Source organism: Electrophorus electricus, chromosome 12 (assembly GCF_041902795.1).
Source record: "Electrophorus electricus isolate QZ-2024a chromosome 12, ASM4190279v1, whole genome shotgun sequence".
Classification (NCBI taxonomy): domain Eukaryota; kingdom Metazoa; phylum Chordata; class Actinopteri; order Gymnotiformes; family Gymnotidae; genus Electrophorus; species Electrophorus electricus.
This window is the reverse complement of record NC_137508.1, coordinates 6,275,368-6,298,911: the sequence shown is the minus strand read 5'-3', so window position 1 is coordinate 6,298,911 and position 23,544 is coordinate 6,275,368. Positions and strand designations below refer to the sequence as shown.

At 43.3% G+C, this 23,544-nt stretch overlaps 2 protein-coding genes across 6 annotated transcripts in view; both read right to left on the bottom strand.

Moving 5' to 3' along the window:
- Nucleotides 1–154: 154 nt before the first annotated feature.
- Nucleotides 155–6,332, bottom strand: slc17a5 (solute carrier family 17 member 5). Of its 2 annotated transcripts, XR_014126710.1 has the most exons (12): nt 6,183–6,332; nt 4,712–4,902; nt 4,109–4,342; nt 3,938–4,025; nt 3,744–3,830; nt 3,504–3,622; nt 3,212–3,373; nt 2,845–2,977; nt 2,459–2,606; nt 2,226–2,316; nt 1,857–2,114; nt 1,564–1,700 (listed from the first exon to the last, which is right to left on the bottom strand). XR_014126710.1 is itself a non-coding variant. In XM_027014747.3 (11 exons), the coding sequence occupies exons 1-11, from the start codon at nt 6,265–6,267 to the stop codon at nt 1,569–1,571; spliced, it is 1,470 nt and encodes a 489-aa protein (XP_026870548.1). In that variant the 5' UTR covers nt 6,268–6,332; the 3' UTR covers nt 155–1,568. The 2 variants fall into 2 exon arrangements, 1 of the variants encoding a protein (XP_026870548.1); XM_027014747.3 differs by lacking the exon at nt 1,857–2,114 and having other exon boundaries at nt 155–1,700.
- Nucleotides 6,333–7,268: 936 nt separating this feature from the next.
- Nucleotides 7,269–23,544, bottom strand: part of rin2a (Ras and Rab interactor 2a) — a 28,603-nt gene continuing 12,327 nt past the window's right edge. The window contains exons 3-13 of one of the 4 annotated variants that reach the window (XM_027014771.3): nt 22,058–22,146; nt 20,604–20,802; nt 20,239–20,353; nt 19,224–19,296; nt 18,047–18,138; nt 14,038–15,321; nt 10,219–10,527; nt 9,907–10,038; nt 9,531–9,706; nt 9,124–9,183; nt 7,269–9,030 (exon numbers count right to left, since the gene is read on the bottom strand). In XM_027014771.3, the coding sequence (XP_026870572.3) occupies nt 8,860–9,030; nt 9,124–9,183; nt 9,531–9,706; nt 9,907–10,038; nt 10,219–10,527; nt 14,038–15,321; nt 18,047–18,138; nt 19,224–19,296; nt 20,239–20,353; nt 20,604–20,802; nt 22,058–22,146 (2,700 nt within the window). In that variant the 3' untranslated portion in view covers nt 7,269–8,859. Of the gene's footprint in view, nt 9,184–9,530; nt 9,707–9,906; nt 10,039–10,218; nt 10,528–14,037; nt 15,322–18,046; nt 18,139–19,223; nt 19,297–20,238; nt 20,354–20,603; nt 20,803–22,057; nt 22,147–23,544 lie in introns of all 4 variants that reach the window. The other 3 variants (XM_027014772.3, XM_027014770.3, XM_081725222.1) reach the window with 3 other exon arrangements.

The window sequence follows — 23,544 nt, the reverse complement described above, 5'->3', positions numbered from 1 at the left end:
TGCGTTTGGGGTTTGGACTACAGCTGCTGGGCTTTCCTTTCAGGAGAGAGGCCCAAAACCGATTCTTTAAAGTTATTCTAAATGTATGTGTATACAAAGCATAACGTGACAATAATGGATTATTCCATATGCATAAACACCCATGGAAATAACAAAAACTAAAAAATAATCTTTATTAAAGACTAATAACAAACATACATAAAAATAACGCTCTTTCCTGGGAACCCGATATTTGACCTTTCAGGCTCTGATACCAATTTTGAAAGACTTAAGTTGTAACCATGGGAAATTAGGACAAATTGATTAATTTTCCACTAATAAACAATAAGTGATGAACAAATAAAAGTTACAAGACCATACATAATTATTGGCTTTTAATTTAAAAAATTGTTGTTGTTTTTTTTGAGGAGAGTGGGCAAGGGAACTAAAGGACGATGCTGGATTTTGAGCAGAACATGGTGGTTTATATACATCTTATAACATGCTTATATACAGGGTATCAATGCATCCCTGACTTTTCAGGTGGAGAAATTAGCTGCAAGACATGCAATACCTCATGTCTCACGTAAACAATGTACTCCAGCAAGTAAACAAAAAAATATATGGCAAAGTATAAAAGTAATATAGGTTAAAACAATCAAATATACATACTCACTTTTATGGTATAACATTACAGTATACAAACAGTTGGCAAGTGAAAAGTCAAATGTGCCCAGTGGTTTATAATGTGAATCCTTATGCGCTACGGAGTAGAAACAATTATGAATCTAATGAAAAGAGGTTCATAAAATAAAAATAAGGCACAGTAACTAGAAGGAATAAGGACAATACTTCATTATGGCTAATTTAGAGACAAGTGGACGTTTCATAGGATTCCTTTATTAAGCTTGTAATTGGGGTGTATTAGAGTGATACTCTATTTTGTATTCGTATTCTCATGGTCACAATGCTTATAGCTGGTACTAACTATAATAGGGATGTGTAGTGTATCAATGAGTCATCTGTTAGTATTGATAAAAGTAATGTGGGCAGAAAGGTATTTCCTGCAGATATAGATCATAACATTACATTATTATATAAAGTTGGTTTAAACTTCAACCCAAGTTCAGCTCAATTATTTCAAACCTCAGATGGAGCAAGTAAATTGGCATTTTAATGATCTCCTGAATATTTAAGCAAAGATTTACTGCTTACACAGATACACATGTTAGCTGGTTACTATTCTGGCTTCTTAGGCCAAAGCACTGGAGTTTGGCTTTTACACTGAACAGGTTTGCTGAACAGACCAAATGAATTGAACAAACATTTCAGGACACAATGTTTCAGGTCTATCGTTAGGCTGGGGTTTTTGCAAACCCATCTGAGATTTAAACGGAGTGAACATTGGCAGCTAGTGAAAACCTAAGAGAGAACATTTCCAAATATGGGCCACATAGTACCTTACTGAAAAAAAAGTAAGGATTTCTTTATCTGTGCTCAAGCCTTCATAGTGAATCACCTGAATTAAGTCCACTGAATTTATAATTTATCGTCCATTACTCTCTTACATAAAAAAAATAAAAATATATTCACTGGATGTGCAAACTCTGTACTGCCCAGGGCTGGACTGTACCTTTCCCAAACAGTGTGTAGAAGGCGGCCCCAAACAGATTTATTCCAGCGGAAATGAAGAACACTGTTCGCCATTCCACTATGGTGTTCTGTAACAAACAAAGGCACAAAACAACAGAAACAAAAATCAAGAAAATTTTAAGTAACGACAACCAGGAATCAAATATAGAAACTAATCTGACAACAAAAAGCTTTTATTCTAAAATGTTAACATTTACTTGAACTACATATGGTAGAATACTTACGTTTTAAATTCTTTACATCTTTGGTAGATGATTGTAACTAGCAAATTCTGGGATTGCCCTTATCTTGTTCCAACAAATTATTGCAACTATGCAATACGATTTCTATATGCTGAGGTTTGCTGTTAGGATAACCTGAGTGTTCATCTGGATCCCTCTGGTGCTGTAATGCTTTGAGAAGTGAGTGTGGTCTAATTCTGAGTTATGATTATGAAATTGAAAAGCAAAGCAAATCCTCTTAACTTCTTTTAGAACCTCTGCCTAGGAAGAGGGATCACAGTATGCCTTTTTTGTAGGCCTCACATGATATATGATGCTTTTTATGACACTATAATGATAAGAGAACAGCTTAAAGAAGAAAAAGGCACTTACAGATTTGGTCAGTGACCTTGCTATCACGGGACCCACCATGCCTGGTATAGTTGCAAAGGAGTTTGTGATTCCAAGCAATATTCCAGCATAGCTGAGGAAAGAACATTTTAACAGTGCTGAAAAATCACACCCCATTAGGCATAACAAAACATATCTACACAGTAAATACTAAGTAATTAGCTGCCAATATTTAGCCACTTCTTCTAAAACAATTCCTAACAAAATAGCCTTACGATGGTGCAATGTCCAGATGATTGATGTTAAAGCCAGATGCTGAAAAGCCACCAAGCGATGAAGAGATGGTAAGGAAAATGACAGCGAGGGTGTAGTTGCAGTCAGTGTATCCTGCTGCCACCAGGAACACAGCTGGCCCCATCATACCTACACATGCATGAGGGCAGACACACGGGTGGGTGAGCAAGCTCAAAGAGGAAAAACCTCAATCAATCACATGACTGCACTAAACTCTCCTCAGCATTCCTGTAATGGAAGTGAAAAACAAATCCTCATGACACAGCAGATCCTAAATTCCTCTTATTTAGCTGTGAAGGCACAGAATTCAACACAGCACTGTTCTCTCACATACAGTCATCTCTTCTGAAGGCTCTGAGCTCCTCACCTATGATACTGAAGGCTTTGCGCACTGCCACCGTACTGAATAGGCAAGTCTCCCTCAGGTAGTCTGCCAACTGGCCTCCACCCATAGACAACAACCAGCAGCCCAGGTACGGCAGAGCAGAAAGCATTCCATTCTAATATTTAAAATATTCCACAAAAACACATCAGCACATTTAAAACATATAAAATATCCTTTGGTTTATGGTCATTTTCATACTGCACAATAGTTGTGATGCCTATGTGCAAATATTTCACAGGCAGAGGAGTCATCCAAAACAAAGACATGACATGACATGACATCATTTGTAAACAATGAAATTTAATCATGGCCCTAGGCATAGAGGAGTCCCTACAAGCTGCGTACCAACCTGCTTAATGCTGAAGCCCAGTATATCATTCATGTAAGTGGGTAAGAGTGTCAGCAAAGTGTAAAATGTCCAGTTGTAAGAGAAATGGGCAACAACTATGGCCCATAATGGCACAGAGGTAAGGATGGATGTCCACGGAATGTGGTCCGTTGTTGGAGAAAGCTACAATGCAAAGGAAAAATGCATAGGCTAGATGAAGTGTGAATCAACCGTTCCGTTCATTTAATGCAGGTGACATTCACCTAGGACAGGGTTTAAGGTATTGGAGAGTCAAAAATACATTGTTGTCTACCTCATTTTTTAAAGAGGCTGTTATGTAGGTCCTTTCAACCTCTGATATTCTTCTGTGTGAGGTGGGGCTGTTACTGACCAGCAAAGACCACAGGATAAACCAGAGGATACCAACAGCTCCTGCAAAGACAGAATAAAACACATGCACAAAATTGGTTTTAGTATGCAATCACAGTGATTTACACAGATTTACCAAATAAATGTGTTATGGTACTTTACAGTTGCAGCTGCATAACCTTACCAAAAATATAGAAGACATAAGTCCAGTCCAAGTAAAAACATATCTGTCCGGACAAGGGCAGGGCTACTACAGTGCCAAGTTGGGCACCTAAAAACAGAATTTTGTTAAAATACTCCCTTAAAAAATGTGATACAAAAGTAAAGGTTTTTTAAAAAGGCATTAGCTATTGCATCGGCAAACAGGTCAGGTTTTACCTGCATATGAGATGGTGAGAAGCCGACTTCTCTCCATTGGTGGGGCCCAAGATGCCCACATGGCATGCATCGCAGGAAATGTCACTCCCTGACAGCCCATTAAACATACAGCATTAGAGTCTCTCTTTAAAAGCACAGCACAGGCCGATGTTTCTACAGAGGTACGCTCACCTCCCCAATGCCTTCGAGGACCCTGACCGCTATGAGGTAACCAGCCCCTAGGTCAGCAGCTACAGGCGTAAGCAGAGTGAAGATCACAGTCCCCAGGATCCCAAAGCCCAGCAGCCACTTGGCACCATACTTGCGTGCCATGTACCCTCCTGGTATCTGAGTGATGATGTAGCCATAAAAGAAAGAGCCCAGGATCCAGCCTTGAGTCTCTGAGTCCCAGTCATACACACTGGCCTGAGGAGGGCAAACAGCTCATATGTAACATGATCCTTTTTAAGATGCTTGAACAGACCAAGGACTGGGTAGCATATCTAAGGTCTCCTACTGAAAGACAGACAAAGCTAAATATTGTAGAATACTTAGAACAAACAAATGTGTTCCAAAACAAATAAATTACATCTAAAGTATATTCTTTCACAAATTTTATTTTTTATTTATCTTTATTGAGTTAAAGTTTGACCTTGATGTTTGACCTAGGCTACTAACCTATTCTACACTGGTTTAGTCATAATTATCCCTTAGGAACTGGTAAGGTGCAGCTTCACTTTGGCAGAAGGCTCTCTTAGCATAGCTCTGGGTCCACAGAATGTCAGATGTTCCTACCGTGTGGTTGTGCCTGGGGCGCGGGGGGTTATTGTGCCTCAGGCAGACAGAGCTGTTGACGTTATTGCTGCTACTGCTGTTCAGCATGTCCACCATGGCCACGCTGAGGTTCACCCTCAAGGCGTATGCCACAAAGAAGCCATAGCAGGACAGGATGGCCAGGCTGTAGCGCGAGGAACAGAGCGCTGGAGCTGTGGGAATAATCATCATATGCACAAGCTCTTTTTCAAATGTACAGAGACATGTGTTTGCCAGAGGAAAGAGAAATGTTAGTACCCATGGACATTGAGCAATGTGGCAGTGCAGACATATTATGAACAGTAACAACTGTAGACCACAGCCACACCTGACTGTAGACCACAGCCACACCTTCATTTACAGGAGTCTAAATAACTCCTTGCAAATCTTCTGTAGCACAGTCTGTATGTTGCAACGCACACTAATCATTCCCAAGAAGAGAACAGATGAAACAAAAAAACAAGAATTAAAACATCTACATATTTATTCAAATCATTTTATACCTTAGATATTATAACTAAATCTATATTGTTTTTGTTATTGTTTAAAAGGAAACCACAGCCAACTTTCCCAGCATACCCACTGCTATTCAGATCAAAGTGACGTGGCTCGTCATTCTCCTGTCTACTTTTTTGCCAGAGCATCCGTTGCGGACAAGGATCTTTATCAGGCCTGAGACAGCATCCTTATCTAATTTTCTAATTTACTTGTAGTTGAAGAGTATTAAGACTCGTGAAGCAGATGAATGACAACTGTATACTGACTATACATTTTAAACACTCTAGCTATAATACGGTTTGTGGGGGACGCCTAAACACTGCATGACTCGATGACTAAAGTCCAAGCCTCCCTGTCCCGTGATGGTTCGCCTGCATCTGTAGGTTAGCTAGATGGACCCTAATATAACCTACAACCTTAACGTACTTAATGCTAGCTAATGTACCCAAATAACTGGCTAAGTAGTACATATTAGCATTTCTGTCCTTATATTTAATCATTAAGAGCTAGCTAGTTAGATGGAACTTGCAAAGCTAGAATATTTGCAATCAATCTTCGTATTGCATTTCATCTTCGTACAGTCCCTTCGTATAAAGGGACACGTATGGAAATATGTCCGAATTTAGATTGTTCATTAGTCGACAACACCAGTGTGTCGTGTATTCAGCTGACTGGGTAACTAGGTAGGGTCACAAAGCCAACGAGCTAGCGTTAGCAAGCTAACGTTAACATTTCGAGGTCTAACACATGCTGTCTGGCTAGATAACCCCTCTAAGAATAAACGTTACGACAGTCCATAATGGCATAACGTAACCGCTCACTTTCAAATGCAAAGCTTAAAACACAAAAATGCGAAAACTGAAAATGGATCGCTTTGATAGCGCTAACGTAAATATCGCCTGCTACCAAAATAGTTTCCCAAATATACATAAGATAGCTAGTATACAATGTTCACCTCTTTTTATGTCCTCGTCTTCATTCCGATGAAGCAAAGGCTGCTTATAATCATCGGTTTCTGAATCCGAAGCTGAGTGATCCATCGTCCACCGGCAACCTCTGTAAAGTGTTTACAACCCTCACGTCGGTGCACCACCCTCTTCAAGAACCAGAAGGTGAGCTTTCTTTCAAAATAAAAGTCATCTGAAGAAAACCAGCCCAGTTTTTAGGCCTAAAAATCGAAAAATAAAACAGCAAACAAATAAAGACAAATTTGAAATAAACTTAGAAACCCTGCCTAACACAAAAAATACAATACGTAGATAAGAGAGAATAAACAAGTTTATTAATACTACAAAATTTCTAGCCTTTTCACAAACAATATTCTTTATAACTCTATATAACCGTAATTGTATAACCGCAGCTTTGACAGACAGGGAGGGGAAGGAAGGCAGGGGAGAGGGAGGGAGAGAGAGAGAGAGAGAAATGTTACATTAATTTCTAGGTGCTACATAACCAGTAGATGGGGCTAAATCGTTCTAGCAACCCAGGCAAAGCCACAAGCAGATCTGTAAAGATGTTGTGTGTGTCTTGGAGGTGTTTTTGAGTTATTTTGAAGAATCAAGAAAACAATCTTCCATTCACTTGCTTTCATACACCAATATAATGGAAATGCAGTAACTGATTAACCACTTTCTCATGGCCACATACACTCTTGTTCTAAGTGAGGACAAGTTTTATTCTACTGAGCAAATCACGTCAGTGACATGGCCAGTATGCAGTGGACCATTTTGGTTTTGTCCATTTTGTCCAAGTGCTCTTACAGCAGTATCACAACAGTCATTCTGATCAATGCATGTGTGTTTCATTTATACTTCATGTCTATTAAATCCTAGATATGTGACCATGTGTATTTCACACTGTGGCATGATTAGTTATTTATTAATGAGCAATACATTATTTATACTAATTTCTTAGAAATTCCTCTTCAACGGAATTAGTAATAACTGAAGTGCATTTGGCACTGAGCCACTATTAAGATAATACTTTGCACAAGAACACTAGAAATTGAACTGAATAACAAAGCTGAGGAAAATCAGACAAATTTATTTTTTTAATGTTTAAATTTATTGTGTGCCAAAGAGTATTGTTCAAGAATAAAGAAAAAAAAAAGACTCTTAAGAGAGTGTTGGTAGTGGAGAATTTGCAAAAGAATACACTTTAAGAAGTTTCAGAAAACCTGTGAAAATCCCTGCACAGTTCACATATAAATATTTGCTCAATATAGTTAAAATATCTTGTTAAAAATCACATTTACATTACATACTTGGACCTAATAAAAGATGATCATCACCATCTCTTGCATGTGTTTACAGACAGACATGACAAATATTTCTATTAATGCTACAGGGATTAGAGTATTTCATTGATCCGGTCTCATTTGATAGACAGCCTAACTATCTTTTTTTCCAAAATCTTTGCACTTAAGTGTCCTGAGTTTACATCAGAACATATAATTCCATAGCATTTTAGTAGATAACACTTAATATTTGTAGTATTGGACACCTTTATGGAAATCAAACCTCCTCATATACATTTATATTTATAATATAATATATATATTATATTATATATTTAATGCAATTCCGTTCTCTTAACCTACTTCCCATGCTTCCTGTCTTTCTCCTCATATCATCCTTTGTGTTGTAACAAGCACACTTTCACAGCACTTTCCTGGATCTCACTGCACACTTTCAGAGACTTGCCAGCCAGGCCCAAAAACAACTGAGATGGAGATCATATATATTCACACACAAGCCTTTAGCTTGTCAGTAGTACATTATTTTCTAAAACTTGGTAACATTTTATTCCACCTTCAAACCAAAACCTATTATAAATAAACTGAGGAGCACAAACAATGGCTTTGTGGAATAATGACTAATTACCAGCGCCAACTCATTTCATTCATACAAAAGCTTTAGAATAAAACTCACTGGCAACAATGCCTGGTTCTTAATTGATCATCTTGCCAATGAATAAACACATGCAATATTATACTGATAATTTTACATATATAAAAAGAAAGCAGTTTACCAGCAACTGCACACAGAAAAACAACATTATATATTCACCGTATAAAAATATTAGGCTGAGGTAAGCAGCTTTCACAAGGGAACCATCTTTAATAATTAATACGTCATTTAAATCAGGTGCAGTTCAGCTCTTTATGGGGAAGTTGTTGTATGGATGATCTGTTCCTCAGCACAGTTAAAAGGCTATTTTGGACATGAGAGGGAGCACCCTGCAGTATGCAATCCTCAGCATAGAAAAACGCCCTGACTTAACAGACCTGATAGCAGGATAGGTATAGCCAGCAGACCTCTTTAAGACTAAACGTGATGTAGCATATAAGGCACAAAATGGCCACCCTCACATATCATGGTCACGTGCTACTTCCCAAAAAGGTCCAAAAATAGTCAGGACAAAGGAGAGAAGCGAACACCGCATCTGTTAGACACATCCTTCCTTCCTCCTTTCCATTCAGCCCAGCAACATTTTCCGTTTCCTTCAGACATTAAAGCTCCAAGAAAAACCAAAACAAACAAACAAAACCCCAGGCCAGTATCTGTGCAGTGCTGCGGAGAGACCTGCATGGCAGAACGGGAGCGGAAGAAGGCCAGCACGGGCGCTAGCACTCAGTTAGGCACAGAATTGCCGTTGACTTGGTCGGTTGGAGCACTGAGGTTGAGGTTCTGGACGCGGCGGTAGACAAAGTAGAAGGGCTGCACCTGGGGCCGGCTATGCAGCTCGGCCTTAATCTTCTGCGGATGCGTGTCCGGAGCAAGCTGCTGCACCGTCTCCTCGATCTGCAGGAACAGAGCATGGCTGTCTGGGTCAGGCACATTGAACTTCACAGCACACAGCTGACACACCTCTTCAGTGGTGGCATACGGCCGGACCTGCAGGGTTTTGGCCGTGCAACCACTGCCTGCTTCCTGCAATGCCACTCTTAGATAGTTCTGCACACAGCAAAGAAGGAAAAGCATCAGGGTCTCATTTCCCATAATTCTCAACATCACACAAGTGCTTTATTACATGGTACACCAAGTACCCATGCATACACAATGCATTTATACGGTGTCTTACGTTTTTAATAATACAGTATTTCTGGTAAACTGATCCCAGATGCAGTTTTGTTTTCTGTGACCAGAAACAGCTCATCACAAAGGAATGAGTCAGTTTGTGCCAGACAAATTCTCTCCCTCCCTACCACACATAATAGAACTCAGGGAAAAAAAAAAACAACAACAACAACAACAACAAAAAAAACCCATAGGTGATATCCAGTACGTGTTGAGAGTTTTACCTGAAAGTCGTCCACAGAAGGCACGGTATGCTGGGCAGTACGCTGGGCGGTGCGTCTGCGGTGCCACTGGTGGAGCGTGTTACGGGTGTCTGAACTGAGCACGCGTGCCGCCTGCTCCTCCTGAAAGTTCCTAATGAGGGACATGGCTCCATACGCACTGGTCAAGTAGTATCCACCTACCAATAAAGGAAAGCAAGACAGCTGTTCGAGCATGATACAAATACAAAACTGATACAAATACTGATACAAAACTTAAAGGATCCTTCAAATCATTAGGAAAGGTACACCTAAATAGCACTGCTTCTGAAGCAGCATTCTGAAGATCAGTGAAAAGGGAGTAGTGTTTGCGGATTAGGATCACCACGGCTTGGGTTACCTTCTCCTTGCAGCAGTGAGGGGTCCAATAACTCCATCATGTACTGAATCTCTGTATCCAGTTGAGGCATGTCGCACTGTGCCAGCACGTAAGTCAACATGGGCAGAAAGTCATCTGCCCCATACAGCCTCCCTAACATCAACATCATCATCATCATCATCACACAAACACAAACATGTCAAATGTGCTGCTACGCTGACAAACTGGCAGACGGCATTTATCCTGGCAAACTGGTAAAGAGTGTTGATCCTACTCAAAAACTGCCACCAAAAATAAATAAATTAAAAATAATTAGACATCACCCTTTCATACCTGAATTGTCTTCCATGACTGTGTAAATGAGCTTGCAGACACGGAGCAGGAGCTGCACTTTCTTCTCAGGCGAGTACATCTTTCTCATGTTGTGGAACTTGTGGCGGATCTTCTCAATGGCCACGGGGTCTGGAGGGCTAGCACCATCCACCCCCATCTCTCGCGGCTGCTTGGTCTTGGCCAGAGCCAGGTTCTCCTTCAGCTGCTGCCAGGCCCCGCTGCTCACCTGAAAGTCGTGCAGCGCTGTCTCCACCACAGACTTCAGAGGCTTCAGCACACATTTATGCATGGCCTTCTCCAGAACCTGATCTGAGGAGGAGATGGACAAGTTGGTAAGAGCTCACTGCGGTCACAAAAGTGGCTGAAAAGAAAGAGGAAGCAACTTGCTAAAGCAGAGGTACATCATAAATTCATTCAGATGCAATCCCACTCATATGACTAGGGCAGAATGAGTCAATGAACATGTATGATTCATTTATTTTACACACAAAATGTATCAAACCACTTTTTCTCAAATGTTATGACTCCAAGATCTGAATTTAGACCTGTTAGAGACAGAAATGAATGTAGGAGAAGACTAAGGCTTCCCGCAGATGTAATGTTTCCATTTCCTCTCCAGGAGAGGAAATACCTGCCTCCAATATTTCCACAGTTGGTTCTCTAAAATGGAACAGTGTCTGCCAATCTCAGCACAGGTATTCATTTAAATGACTCCAATGAACAAGTCCTACCCTGTAACACCGATTGCGCAAACCTGGTTCAAAACTCATGACTAAACTGCAACATCATGAATAAAACTCGAGGGCACTGTAAATGAAGTCACATGGCCCTAAGAGCAGAATCTAATGTTTAACTGTGCCCAGGTGGTTAAGAATGCTGACTATGAAGCAAAATGTGCTCTCATCAGCATAAACATTTAGTAAGGGAAGTAATGCTTCTTCCCTTAAGTTGTCTGGCACCAGGCATCTGTTTGCCCAGTGCTTTGCTCTGCATCTCGGTCCCTCCCTTTTTTCCCCATTCCTGTCTCAAATATCCCCTCCCTACTGTGGAAGAACACTGACATCAGCAATTAGCTCAGCTGGTTCTATGCAAAGTAGCAACTGCCATGATATATTTTATATGCATGCGTGTGTGTGTGTGCGTGTGTGTACTCATTCCCTCGGATGTATCCTTGAGGCAAGATCTGTCATATCCGTCATATATGCAGGATGTTTTCCAAAGAATTAACAGTAACATGACAGGATTGCCCAACCCACAGAATAACGAGCTTTTCAGAAAGAACATGTTGAACTTGATCAAACGGTAAACATAGCCCAACACCTACATGTTTAAATTTGTCACGGTTGGCCTTGGAATATAAATGTCAGCATGTCTTTATGGCATTCCCATAAATTCAATGCAGCAAAAAATATTTCGATAGATATATTTCCAAACCCGAGATAGTGTTCTAGAAAGCCGTAGGTCGTGAATGCACCTCCTCGCTGCCTGTGCCTGAGGTTAGCACAGTGACCCTGCTGGTTCACACAGAGCTCAGCCCTGACAAAGAGGGGGCCGAGAAAGACACAGACCCACACGAGCCAAGGCGTCTCGCCCCACGTGGGCACCGCGCGAGTGCCAGTTCCACCTGGCAGCACATAGAAGGCCTTTCACAGGGGTCCACGGGCACTCGTGTGTTTACCCACTCCATCCCACATCTAACAGAAGTATTCAATATGCTTCAACATAAGTGATTTGTTAGGTTCGTAATGTAAAACTCTCCTTTCTTTTTTTTTTTTTTTTTTACAAGGATGTCCATGTTTTTAAAAAGAAAGCCATCTGCCTTCATCTTTGGTACTGGCAAGTGGATGAGGAGTGAGCCACCGTTGGGGGAGGACAGTGTCAGATAGTGTGGAGACAACGAGGAGCCAGGAAAAGGACCCAGATGAAGAGGGGGCCTTGGCCAAGGCCAGGCTTAGTCTGGGAGGCAGTCTTCCACTGCGTACAAACATCCCCTTCACCACAACCACCCTCCCTCCCCCCAGATCTGCAGTGGCAGGAAAGCACAGACTCAGAGAAGAGAAGTGAGTCCACCGATTCCTCCCACGCAGCACAAGCACTTTGACACACAGCATGCCATCGTAGTGAGACATGGCCACAAATTGCGTCACTCTAACAAGCAAGCACAAAGAGTGTAAAAATCCCCTGTGTTATGCATTAAATGTATTTTGTTTCCACAAGAAACATTAAATAGTTTCAGACCCTGCCTTTTATTCCCTACAAACCGAGTATCTAGGTTTACTTCTCTATTTTTGGGAGGAAGTTTGGAAAACAGATTTGTGTAATTCACACCAGACTCCCAAGCCAACAATTCCTGGGGTATCTTAACAAGAACTTTTCCAATAAGCCAGTTAAGTAAACGAGGAGCAACACTATTCTTGTCCTGGCATAAAAACAAAACGCAGAGGGCGAGGCAGCTTTATCAGAAATGAAGCTTTACTGATATGTGCTCATTTTTCCTCTCTGTGCAAAATTAAAATTAATTTCCTGACCTCTGTCAACCCTGGTTGTCGTTGTCTACAAAGAGCAATGAGAAGCCACAATTAAAAGACTGCTGATGTTAAGAAAGCCATACAGTTGTATGCGGCTTACTGGACAAAACAGAGTGTGATTGGGCTAAACAGAAAACAAGCCCCCCCTTTCTACATTCTGGCTTTACATCCACCTACTCACTCAATCCCAGCTTGGAATCAACAAGTAAAGGGGGCTGGCTGAAGGGCTCTGGCAGAGGATTGGAGGAGAGCTCACCCGGGAGGCAGTGGCCCACTTGGCAGGAAGCCAATATAGGAACATCTGGAATCAAACCTATTCAGCAGAGCTCAGAGCAGACTACTGAACATAGTTTACATGCTGGGAGAGAGGGGACGGAATTAAGCAGCGTTCCCGAAGAACTCAAAACAAGTTTAATCAAAAACAAGCCCCTACTTGTAATAGTTTTCCAAGATCTGCCTTTCCAAGAACCCCTGGCCAACACAAGCATATCTATCGGGTTTATGACTAGACTGCAGGCACAAGGTTTTTGTGGTGCATTTACAGCATCCGTCTACACGTACAGGTCCTAAAGGCTAAAGCAGGTCAGGCAAAGGCTAAACTGTATCCACTGGCATCCAAATATAAATGTTAACTCGTGGCACTGTGCAACTGTACATCAAGTCACGCAGAGCCTAAAGCCTGCGGCCTTGAACACAAGTGAGTCTGTGGTGACCTGACTTTTGTGCACATACACCGACATTCCTAAAAGATGGGCACTGCCCAGCTGCTGCCACGGTGCTATGAGATGCTAGGTACTGCAGGTACGAAGTAAAAGTGCGCGACTGGTAATCAGGAGGTTACCAGCTCAAGTCCCGCCACTGCCACAGTGGCCCTGCTGGGCCCCTGAGCAAGATCCTTAACCTTCAATTGCTCAAATTGTATTTAGCCATAACTGCAAGTGTCCTTTGGATAAAAAGTTTAGTTAGATTCAAATTCTACAGGGACAATCTGCCACTCCATGAATGAAGCTAGAGCAGTATTAATTCTATGAATATTTGAATTTATGCTCTACCACACTGCTTAGGAAGATTATCTTTCATTACAATTACAACAGACACAGGGGATGGAGAAAGTTAGTAATGATAATAGCCAACAGCTTGAAACATGAGGCACAAGGGAAAATATGGTTTTCAGTTACAGGCAGTTTTAAATCGCTTTCCTATATACTTTATTGTAAGTTTTAGGAAAAATGTTATATGTCATTTCTTTATGGGAGGTAAGGATGTTGGAATGAGCATAAAATGTCCTTACCGATCTGGTCCTCGGGGATGAGGGACTCGATGGGGGGGTCGAGCTCGGAGCTCTGCAGCAGGTAGGACTTCATCTGAGTTATGAACTGTCTGAGCGTCTGCAACAGGTCCAGGCCCGAGGTGTGGCAGCAGTGGTTCTCCTGCAGGAAGCTCACGTAGTCCTGCACCAGGCATCCGAAGTACGTGCCCTTGTCGCGGGACTGCTCCAAGATCCTGCGGACGGCCCTCTTCTCGGGGGTCATGAGCGAGTTGAAGACGCCGCTGACCTTGCGCAGGTGTCCCTTCAGCGCCCTTGGCAGCACGAACGTGCCTGTGCTGTGCCGCTTCTTGGACTTGAAGGGTGGATCCATGCTGACGTCCTGGTCGCTCTCCACGCTCACGCCGTAGTCTTCCTCCTCTAACTCCAGCTCTTCCTCGTCCTCCTCCTCAAGGCTGCTATCGCCCGCCACGCGGCCTGTCCTGGGTTGTGTGGCAGCTGCCGGCAGCGGGAAACCGTGATTGAAGTCGAGTGAGTCAGAGGAGGAGGTGGAGATGCTGATATCACTGAGGCGCTCCCGCCCAGCGGGGATGGCCTCGTCAGCAGGGCTGCTGCTCTCCTGAGCAGCGTTCCTCAGGGACAGCTTGGCCAAGGTGAGCGACACGGCCTCCTCGATGGTCTCGTCCTCCAGCGCCAGGTGGCAGCGGTGACCCTCGGCGTCGGGGTGGCCGGGACCTCTCTTACCCTGCAGCGAGGGCACGGGGATGGGTGAGCTGATCTTCGTAGGTGGGGATGAGGACGGGGAGGAAGAGCCGAACGAATAACTCAGGCGTCCCAAGAAGCCGTTTTTTCCCTGAGAGGCTTTCATCCAGCTTATGCTCGTGTCGGGCATGCTCCTATGCGTGCGTAGGGCCACTGCCTTGTGGAGGCCAGAGCGGGGCGGCGGAGGCCGGGGCGGGGGCGAGCGGGACGCGCTCTTCGCTTTGCTCGCTCTTCCGTTGTCCGAGCGCTTGCTGCTCCAAGGTGGAAGGGGGCTTTGCTCTCCCAAGGCTTCTGGATTACCAGTCTGTGTGGGACAGGACTCAACGCTGTGCGTCTGCAGGAAGAGAGGGTTAATGAAGCACAGAGCCCCGTTTGACTGGCAGCAGTCCAGCTGTGATGGGCTGCGGGTGTGTGGGACCGGCAGTGACTCGGCCGCGGGGGGTGACCTCAGTCCCGGTAGTTTCAGCCTCTTCTGAGGACTGTCCAGGGCTATTCCACCAGACTCACAACTCCTCCTCTTATGGCATAAATCTGAGTCCCAAAACCCTAAAGGACACAGAGGGAGAGAAAGCAAATCAAAATTCGGACACAAACACACAGCTAAAAAAAAAAAAACACAGATGGAAATAAACGCCATAAAGCGTCTTCACTTACATCAACTTTAAGCATTTCATAAAACAATCCTCAACTACGCAATATTACCTGAAAAATACTATGAAGTAAAAAAAAAAAAAAAATCAATCAAGCAGCTATGAGTCATACAAAGCAAGAAATGAAACCAAAAACTTAATTGTCCCCAGAGCTGCTCAGCCAACACAGCAAAGCCAAAGGCGACAGCTGAGAAAGAGGAGGGCGGAACCTCGCTGACTGACGTATAAAGATTAAGGGCTCACACTTACAGGAATCTCACGAGACTCCTCTCGTCCATGCTCTTCTTAAGAAAACTTAACTGAGAACACCTTCCACTTGTGCGGTTCAAAGTTGCAAGACTGCTAACCGAAACAGGACTGGTGTGGCTACACATAAGCACACTGAATGGTGTGAGTCATGAATGCTGATAAGAGGGTGGGAGGAGTGGAGAAACTGCCAATGAGAGTTCCTTCTTTTCCTCGCTCACACACTCATTCTGAAAGCCGCCCCTTCACATGCTTCCCCCTCTGCCCAGGCAAAACGCGTCGGGATTCTCTTGCCCTTGGCCAGGGATTGTTCATTTCGCTCCCTGGGTCAAGTTTTATTACCAGAAAACTAAACACCAGTGCTCACAGAAAGAGCTAAACACAACGGTGTATTTACCACATGCGCCTCAGGACAGGGTCATGATTCTTTAAAAAAAAAAAAAAAAGAGCACTGGAGTAATATAAGAAATTATTTCTTTATTGTTGCTAAGAGTCTATTTCTCAGTCGCATTCATGTCAGCGTCTCAGAGAGAAGTGAAAAGCCCGAGAGGCGTGTGTGGGAGTTTCGCACAAATGTACAATCGAGCTGCATTTTCTCCAGCCTCTTACCCTCTCATTCTTTAGGTCACCATTCGCTGTTAGAATGGCAATGGGGGGAAAGAAAAAAAAGAAAAAAAAAAGTCATCCAAATTAACGACAGAAGTATTTTATTCATAAACCTCTCGTTCCCTCTAGGAGCATTCCCAAGCCTCTCGTTTCTCTGCTGTATTCTCTCCCTCCTTACTGCTTTAGCCTCAATGACCCTATTTAACTCTGGCTTCCCTCAGTGAGAGCAGTCATCCAGCCTGCACGCCGACTGCCAGGACCCGTGACTGGCATTCAGCTCGGCCTTTAGGTGGGGCTCCTTTTGGAAGAGACTCTCGCCTGGAATTTCCACGCCGCACCCAGAGAGCTGTGCTCCCCCGGTCTGCGTTCTGCACACGCAGACGTGTGCAGCGCATCACTTGGGCCTTTGATGAGACCCTCTACTTCAGCAGCTGCACACACAGGCTGGGTGATGTCAGTTACTCAGTCAGTCAGTTGCTCTATATTTGTATTCCAAGAGCTTTCACGTTCTTCTCTGTTGTCTGTCCGTTTTTCACCGTTTTCTCTTTTGTATGCAGTTCACCTGGGTTTCAACTACCCACTCCAAGCGCATAGCTAGGTTGAAACCTGCATGAAGTCCTGAAGTTGGCCTCTGGGTGGCGCTTATTTTCAGAAGTGGCCCTAGACTGAAGGCCCTAGACTCACTGTACCCTGCTGGCCTAATTTCTGAAAGGTTCTGTTCTATGGTAGCTGCAGCCAGTGTGCCCACACTGACCACCCATTTCTTCAGGCTGCTGGCACATTCGGTCTTTCGTCTCAAGTGGCGCGGGCCGTGCTCAGGTTTCACATCCCAAAAACGGCAAACCTTCCCTTTCCTAATCAGACCCTTCTTCCTCTTCTTGCAGGTTAAGCTTTCTCCCCCCCCCCCCCCCCGATTTCCTCTCCTAAACTGGCTGAGTTTACTTAACCACCAAAGCAAAACGCAACAAATAGTGCAATGAGCGAATGGTTTACATATTGACAGCACAGACTTGTAAAAATTACTAGTTAAACAAGGACATTTTCTACCATGTCCATACTGTCGTCATTCTGAAGCCACAAGAAACACAACTGAAATCTCACACGTTAAGTCAAGTGTTACATTACAGTCTGTGTCTCGAACATGAGACACACTGACATACTAACTAAATGCTGTGTGTTAGCCCAGTGTCAGAAATAACGCATTCATAGGAGACCTGCGTCAGTGAGTGACGTGGTACCGGCGTATACGCTGCTGAACACGCCTGCAGTCCTCTTGCATTGTCTGGCCCTGCTTTCACCAACAATCTGGCTAATGGCTGAATTTGGATGCATTATTCAGCAGGAAGCAACATTTTTCAGATAATTATCAAGTGCTCTTAGGAAAAAGAAACGGGTGTAAAAAAAAGCGGCATTATGAGCTTTCTGGGAAACGGGGGTTTGGATTGCTACCTTTGAGGTCATTCGCCATCATAACTGAACTGCGGCGGCTTGCTGGGATCTACGAGGCATGCTCATACAGTCGCAGATAAGCATTCGACTTAGAACCCGAGTCCACTCTACCCGCCAGGCACGGAGTGAAGACATCCCCCTTGCTAGCAGCCCAGGTTTAATCAGTCGGTTTAATGCGCACCTGAAGCCTTGTTTTCTACAGCATCATGAAACCATAATCAGGCACAGCCATAATGGAGGCACAAAGAAACAAACAATCATATCAGCTTGAAAATGAAGCCTGAAGGAAAAACAGAGCAAAATGGACGTAGGCCACTTACTTATTCCCAATTTGGCCACCTCTTCCAGGTCGGAGGAGGTCTTGGCAGCAGAGATGGCCTCGGGAAGCTTCAGCGTAAATGGAAGAACATCTCTACAGAAAAGAGATACAAGGAAAATGAGCATTAAAAAGTACTGTAAGAGCAGACCTGCTCTGAAAGTGCCCGTGCTGAGGTTTAACACCCTACGCCTTTAAGAGAGAAAAAAATAGAGGTCAAAGGTCAGAGAGGCAGAGAAAACAAATGTCTAGTTCTCCTGCTGTGTGTGCCATTATGCTGCTGAGGTTGGCAGACAGAGGCCTGGGTTTATCCAGACTATCACGCAGCAGCTATAAAGGGCCAGGGACAATTTGCTGAGCTGGCCTCCACACATCGCCCTATACAAGCACACAAGAGCCCTGGTGGTACACTGAACTCCCGCCGCAGGCCAACACGAACACTGCCGCCTCAGTCGAACAGCTCTTTCCATGTATCTTTGTTTTCAGGGCAGTGTGTCCATGTTTCCAGTTAGACTCGCCACACTTTCCTGGGTTGTGTTATTTGTTTCCTGTTTTGCAGTTTCGCATGGTTGCACTGGGACCAGGCAGTGAGTGCCTTCAATCAAACAACCCATCTGTTCTTAGTCCTAGTGTTAGTGAACACTTACAGCAGGCCTGCGTTATTAGCAAACTAATGAGTGTATCGGTGCGTCACTGGACGAAGAGTTCACACATGTGGGAAGGAATGTTTGAATCGTGGATGAGACGATTTCATGTTAGACTTGTACCAGAGAACCAGACAATACGTTTCTTAAGTATGAGCCGAGGCTACCGAGTTCTAAGAAATATTGCCTAGTTAATCATTAAAGTCCAACCCGGTTCCTTTTTCCAGCAACATGTTTTTTTAAAAAGGTACAAGAAGTAATTTATAGCTTATGTAATAGTTTCAACCTTTAATGGCACGTGGCATAGGATGACAGACTCAGAAAGGAAACCCTTTCAATGTGTCTACAAAACAGAATGCATAAAATGAACCTGATAAATAGCTGCAGAGAGTGCATTAGCCACTCTGTAATGTTTTACCATACATCATTAAATGCACTCCCCACTTTAAACTGTGTTTTATGTGATGCTCTCACTGTGGCGGAAGGAACACGCAGGGTGAGAGGGCAGTGTCTACTCTGTAAGGGAGGTCCTCTTACCTGCTTATACAGCAAAAGGCAACCAGACGAAATAGGTCAGCAAAGCTGATCCCTGAGCCCTCCAGCGAAAAGGCTGAAACACACACACAGTCCACAGATTAAACACCACATGCAGTACTGATGCGCAGCAAAAAGCATAGACTGTCATCTCCTCTACTATGAATGTCCACATATACAGAGTCAGGTGTGTACATCAGGCTTCTTTTGTAGGGAGGTCCTTCCCACAGAGAGAGAAAGGAAAAAGACAGACAACAGAGATGGAAATGGAGAGAAATGTTAATGCAAAACAGATGCATTAAATGGAAACCAGTTTGGTTGAAGAATGCGGTTCCCACCAGAGTTTTAGCAACTGCAAAAACATTTTGGACTGACAGGACGAAGCTTTTCTGGTAATATGCTGAGCACAAGAAATGTCCTGCAATCTCCATATACATGCTAAACATGAACATTCATCATGAACGCCCTAACAGGTCATGTATCAGACCGTCAAACTGAAAGTGGTATTCGGCGCATGTTCATGGTACCTGTAATTTGTGTTTCCTCATGCCTTCATAGGGAGTTTTCATTTGGGACTCTTGTTCTCAGCTTGATAATTAGAGTTCTGTACCATATTAACAGGGATGTATTTTAAAGGTGTAGTCCATAAATTCTCTCTGCACAGAGCACTGCTTATATGCCAATATGCCTGCTTCTAATATTCCAATTCTACTGAAGTTGATCAGGTGGGTCAGATGATGGAGCGAGCAGGGCTGGAGCCAACAGAACACACACAGAGGCTCCCGCTCAGGTTACAGAGCGCAGAAGCACAGCGGAGTCGTCCGATACTGAGCCACGTGGCCAAATTTAGATCACGCACTGAGTCACTGCTGCAAAGACTCAGCTTCAATAGAATAAAAAAGGTTGAGAAAGACAGGTAGAACAGGACCAGTTAAAAGCGCACACGCACACAAATGCCAAGAAGGAAATGAATGAGAATATAGATGTGTGGGGTTCTTTGATATTTGCTGGAACTTACTGTACTGGCTCTCTCTGATTGGGAAGTCCCTGATGAGCACTGGGACGTTCTCACCGTCCATGCGCAGAGAGATGACCTTTTTCTGGAGCTTAGATGACCTCCTCACCAGGAAGGTCTACACAACATATACACATGAACAAGAAAATAAATACTGTCCAATACTCTGCTGAAGAACGTCTGCATGATTAAAATTTCAAATGTTGAAGGAGCAGATGTTGCACACAAGTCATGATCTACAGCATCAGCAGTCTAGAAATAAATCGTGCTATTTAAAGCTGGACTCAAGGTCACAGGTCATTTACGACAGCTACTATAATGTAATCATGTGATGCCATGAGCAGTGGGCGTGCCCACGTCATCCTCACCCCAGGAGGCTGCGGCTGCAGGATGCGCTTGGCGTCTTTGTTGCTTAGCGACAGCAGCAGCCACACCGAGTGCGTGTGCGTGAGTCTGTCCAGGATGCTCATGCGTCTGCCAAGGGAGTTGTAGCCGGAGTCGCGCACCCCAGTCACTCCGCTGCACGTTGCCGACTGCAGGAAGAGGCCGCTCACCTCACCGTCCAGCCTAAAGGTGGACAGAGGGGGAAATCATGGAGGCTGCACCGGCGCCGAGCAGGAAATGGTTCTCAAGGAAACGGATTTCTTGTTGTTTTGCTTATACGCATATGAGTCTCGGTAGTAAAAAGGAATATGTAAAGAAGCCTATAGGTTGATATGAATATGTTTACATTATTTATTTCCATCCACTTGTTATCCTTTTTTTTTTGAAGGGTTAGATGGGCCTGACCACACACCACTGAAATCTATATAGGTGTTAGATGAAGAGAGATATGCACCACCTACTGGCCAACAGGATGCATTACCACAGAAAACAAAACTTTTTTTGATGATTAAGATCTGTGTTGTTTTGCATCAGAGACAGGATATAAACAACAGAAATTAAAATTGGTAAGACAGTTACAGGTATTTGGCCAGATCTACACTACATCAATTAGCATATCATATCAGGACTGATCTCAGCTGCACCATGATTGATCTTAAATATTCCACATACTCTGTTATTCAATTAGTTTATTAGCCCCCAGCATCACCACATTAATTGAAACAAGTAATTCAGAGGAGGCTGCCATAGAAATGTCAAAACAACGGTACATCTAAAGAAGGGAAAATAGCAAAATAGCATAGCATGCATTACAAAAGCTAAGAAATCTATGGTGAAAATCAACACTGAATGTCTGTTCAGTGAAGAAATATGTGATATGTTTAACACAAACAGAAGAGCTTCTCCCAACTATTGAATTGTGTAGGAAAATTCCACAGAGTTCACATGCACCAAATTCAAGGAAAGGAGATATCCATTCTGACGATTCCAGATGCTGAAGCTGAAGTTAAGTTTAACCTGCACATTTTAAACGTGCGCGTGCCCACACAATGATGACCTAAAGCTTCAGCTGAATTTATTAGTCATACGTATGCGAAGAGTCATATCTGATTTCATACAGTTGAAGAATGTCTGGCTGGTGTGTTAATCATGGCATAACACACCAATGTTAACGAGGCTTTATTTCCCAGGGGACTACGGGTCAAATCTGACCATATTCACTTCTAAAATGTCTGCAGAAACTAAAGCTACTATCAGTGAGTACCAGTTAATTCAACCCAAGGTTCCTGATAATCTTATCTACAAATATAGCTTACCCAGGGAAGACAACAGTGGAATAAGAATCTCTCTCTCTCTGTGTCTCTTTGTCTCTCTCTTTGCGTGTGTCTCTGTTTCAGACAACGACAGCCACCGAATGTGAGTGAGAGGATAAACTCACCCTTGTAGAATCTGTGTGTCAGGCTCTCTGGCTGTTTGAACCATCTCCTGCTTCAACTCCGAGATCTCGGTGGAGAATGTGTCTATCAGCTAGAAAGACATAGAGGCACAGGAAGGTTCGAGAGCTGTAACGTCTTTGCAGTCCTTCTTTGCGTATGGATTATTTGTGCAGATTCAGGCATTAGTCAAGAGCCACTTCCCTTTTATACACTGACCAGTTGCAGATTTACAGGAAACATCTAAGATTGAGACCACTGAGCTGTTTAGAAGTACCTTACTTTTTGGGCTTCGTGTTTCAGGAGAGAACACTGATGCAAATGACACAAGGACTTTTATAACGAGCTTCTGACTTTGGTCACAAAGTGACAACCTGTGCTGGTTAAAAAAGACCAAATATGAGGCTGACAACCCCACCTCCCCAAAAAGGAAGGGCACCAAATACAGATGTGTCCTCAAAACATGGACAGATGATGTTTTGCTTATACAAATGAAGACAAATACCAAATCTACGCTTACTCTGCATTCCCACAATAGTATCCAATTATAAGCAGTGACATTTGTAGAAACATCCATGTTTTCTGAGTTAAAGTCAGCCTTACAATTAGATAGCTGTGTAAAAACTTAGCAGTGACAAAACTATACCCCATAGGCTACAGTTTATGGAAATACTTTATAGTGTAAGAGTGGTGCATTGTAGCTTGCTAAAGTGGTCGATCTCCATATTAAATGACACCTTACATCTGCTATATACACACCTTAAAAACACATTTCTTTCACAGGTGCATTTTATAGGTGTGCAGAAACAAAGTGTACCATCTGAGAGCCACTCAGCCCTGCAGAAGTTGCCAGCAAGCCTCTGGCCAGTCCACAACTGGTCATTCTCTGAACCCAGGACCCGTGCTTAGGAATGATTCTTAACACATCAGTAATGCTGTCATGGTAGTGGCATGATTGTGGCTCACTGAGTTTTTACATGCGTGTTTTGTGTTGTGACCTGTCTGCTACCCAAAAATATCCCCCACCCGATACCCCAACAGCACACCAAACATTAAGTGAGCCAATGGAAAAACTTGGTGAGTTGTCATGACATGTGGCCCTTTAAAATAAAGGAAAGCAATTATGTGTTAAAGAACATTTAGGGCTTAGTAGTGAGCTCTGAACTATCCAGGCAAGTGGATATCCTCCACCTCCACTAGTACAGACATCTTCAGCCAGAGAGGTCAACGATAACCTGAAGGAGGAGAGTAAGCTCTGGCACCTCACAGAATTATTTTTGCTGATTACCAGCAGAGGGCAGTGTTTTGTATTCCCTTGGGTTCCAGGTTGGCATCAACCCATTCTATGCTTACATAATGTTTAAATAAAAACCTAAACTTTTAAATATTTTACAACTGTACCTTTCTTGTAAAACCTGTGTAAATCTACTCCTCCTCTTGCATTTCAGTTTACCTGAGACAGCATTTTTCAGTCACACTCAGTAGATATTTG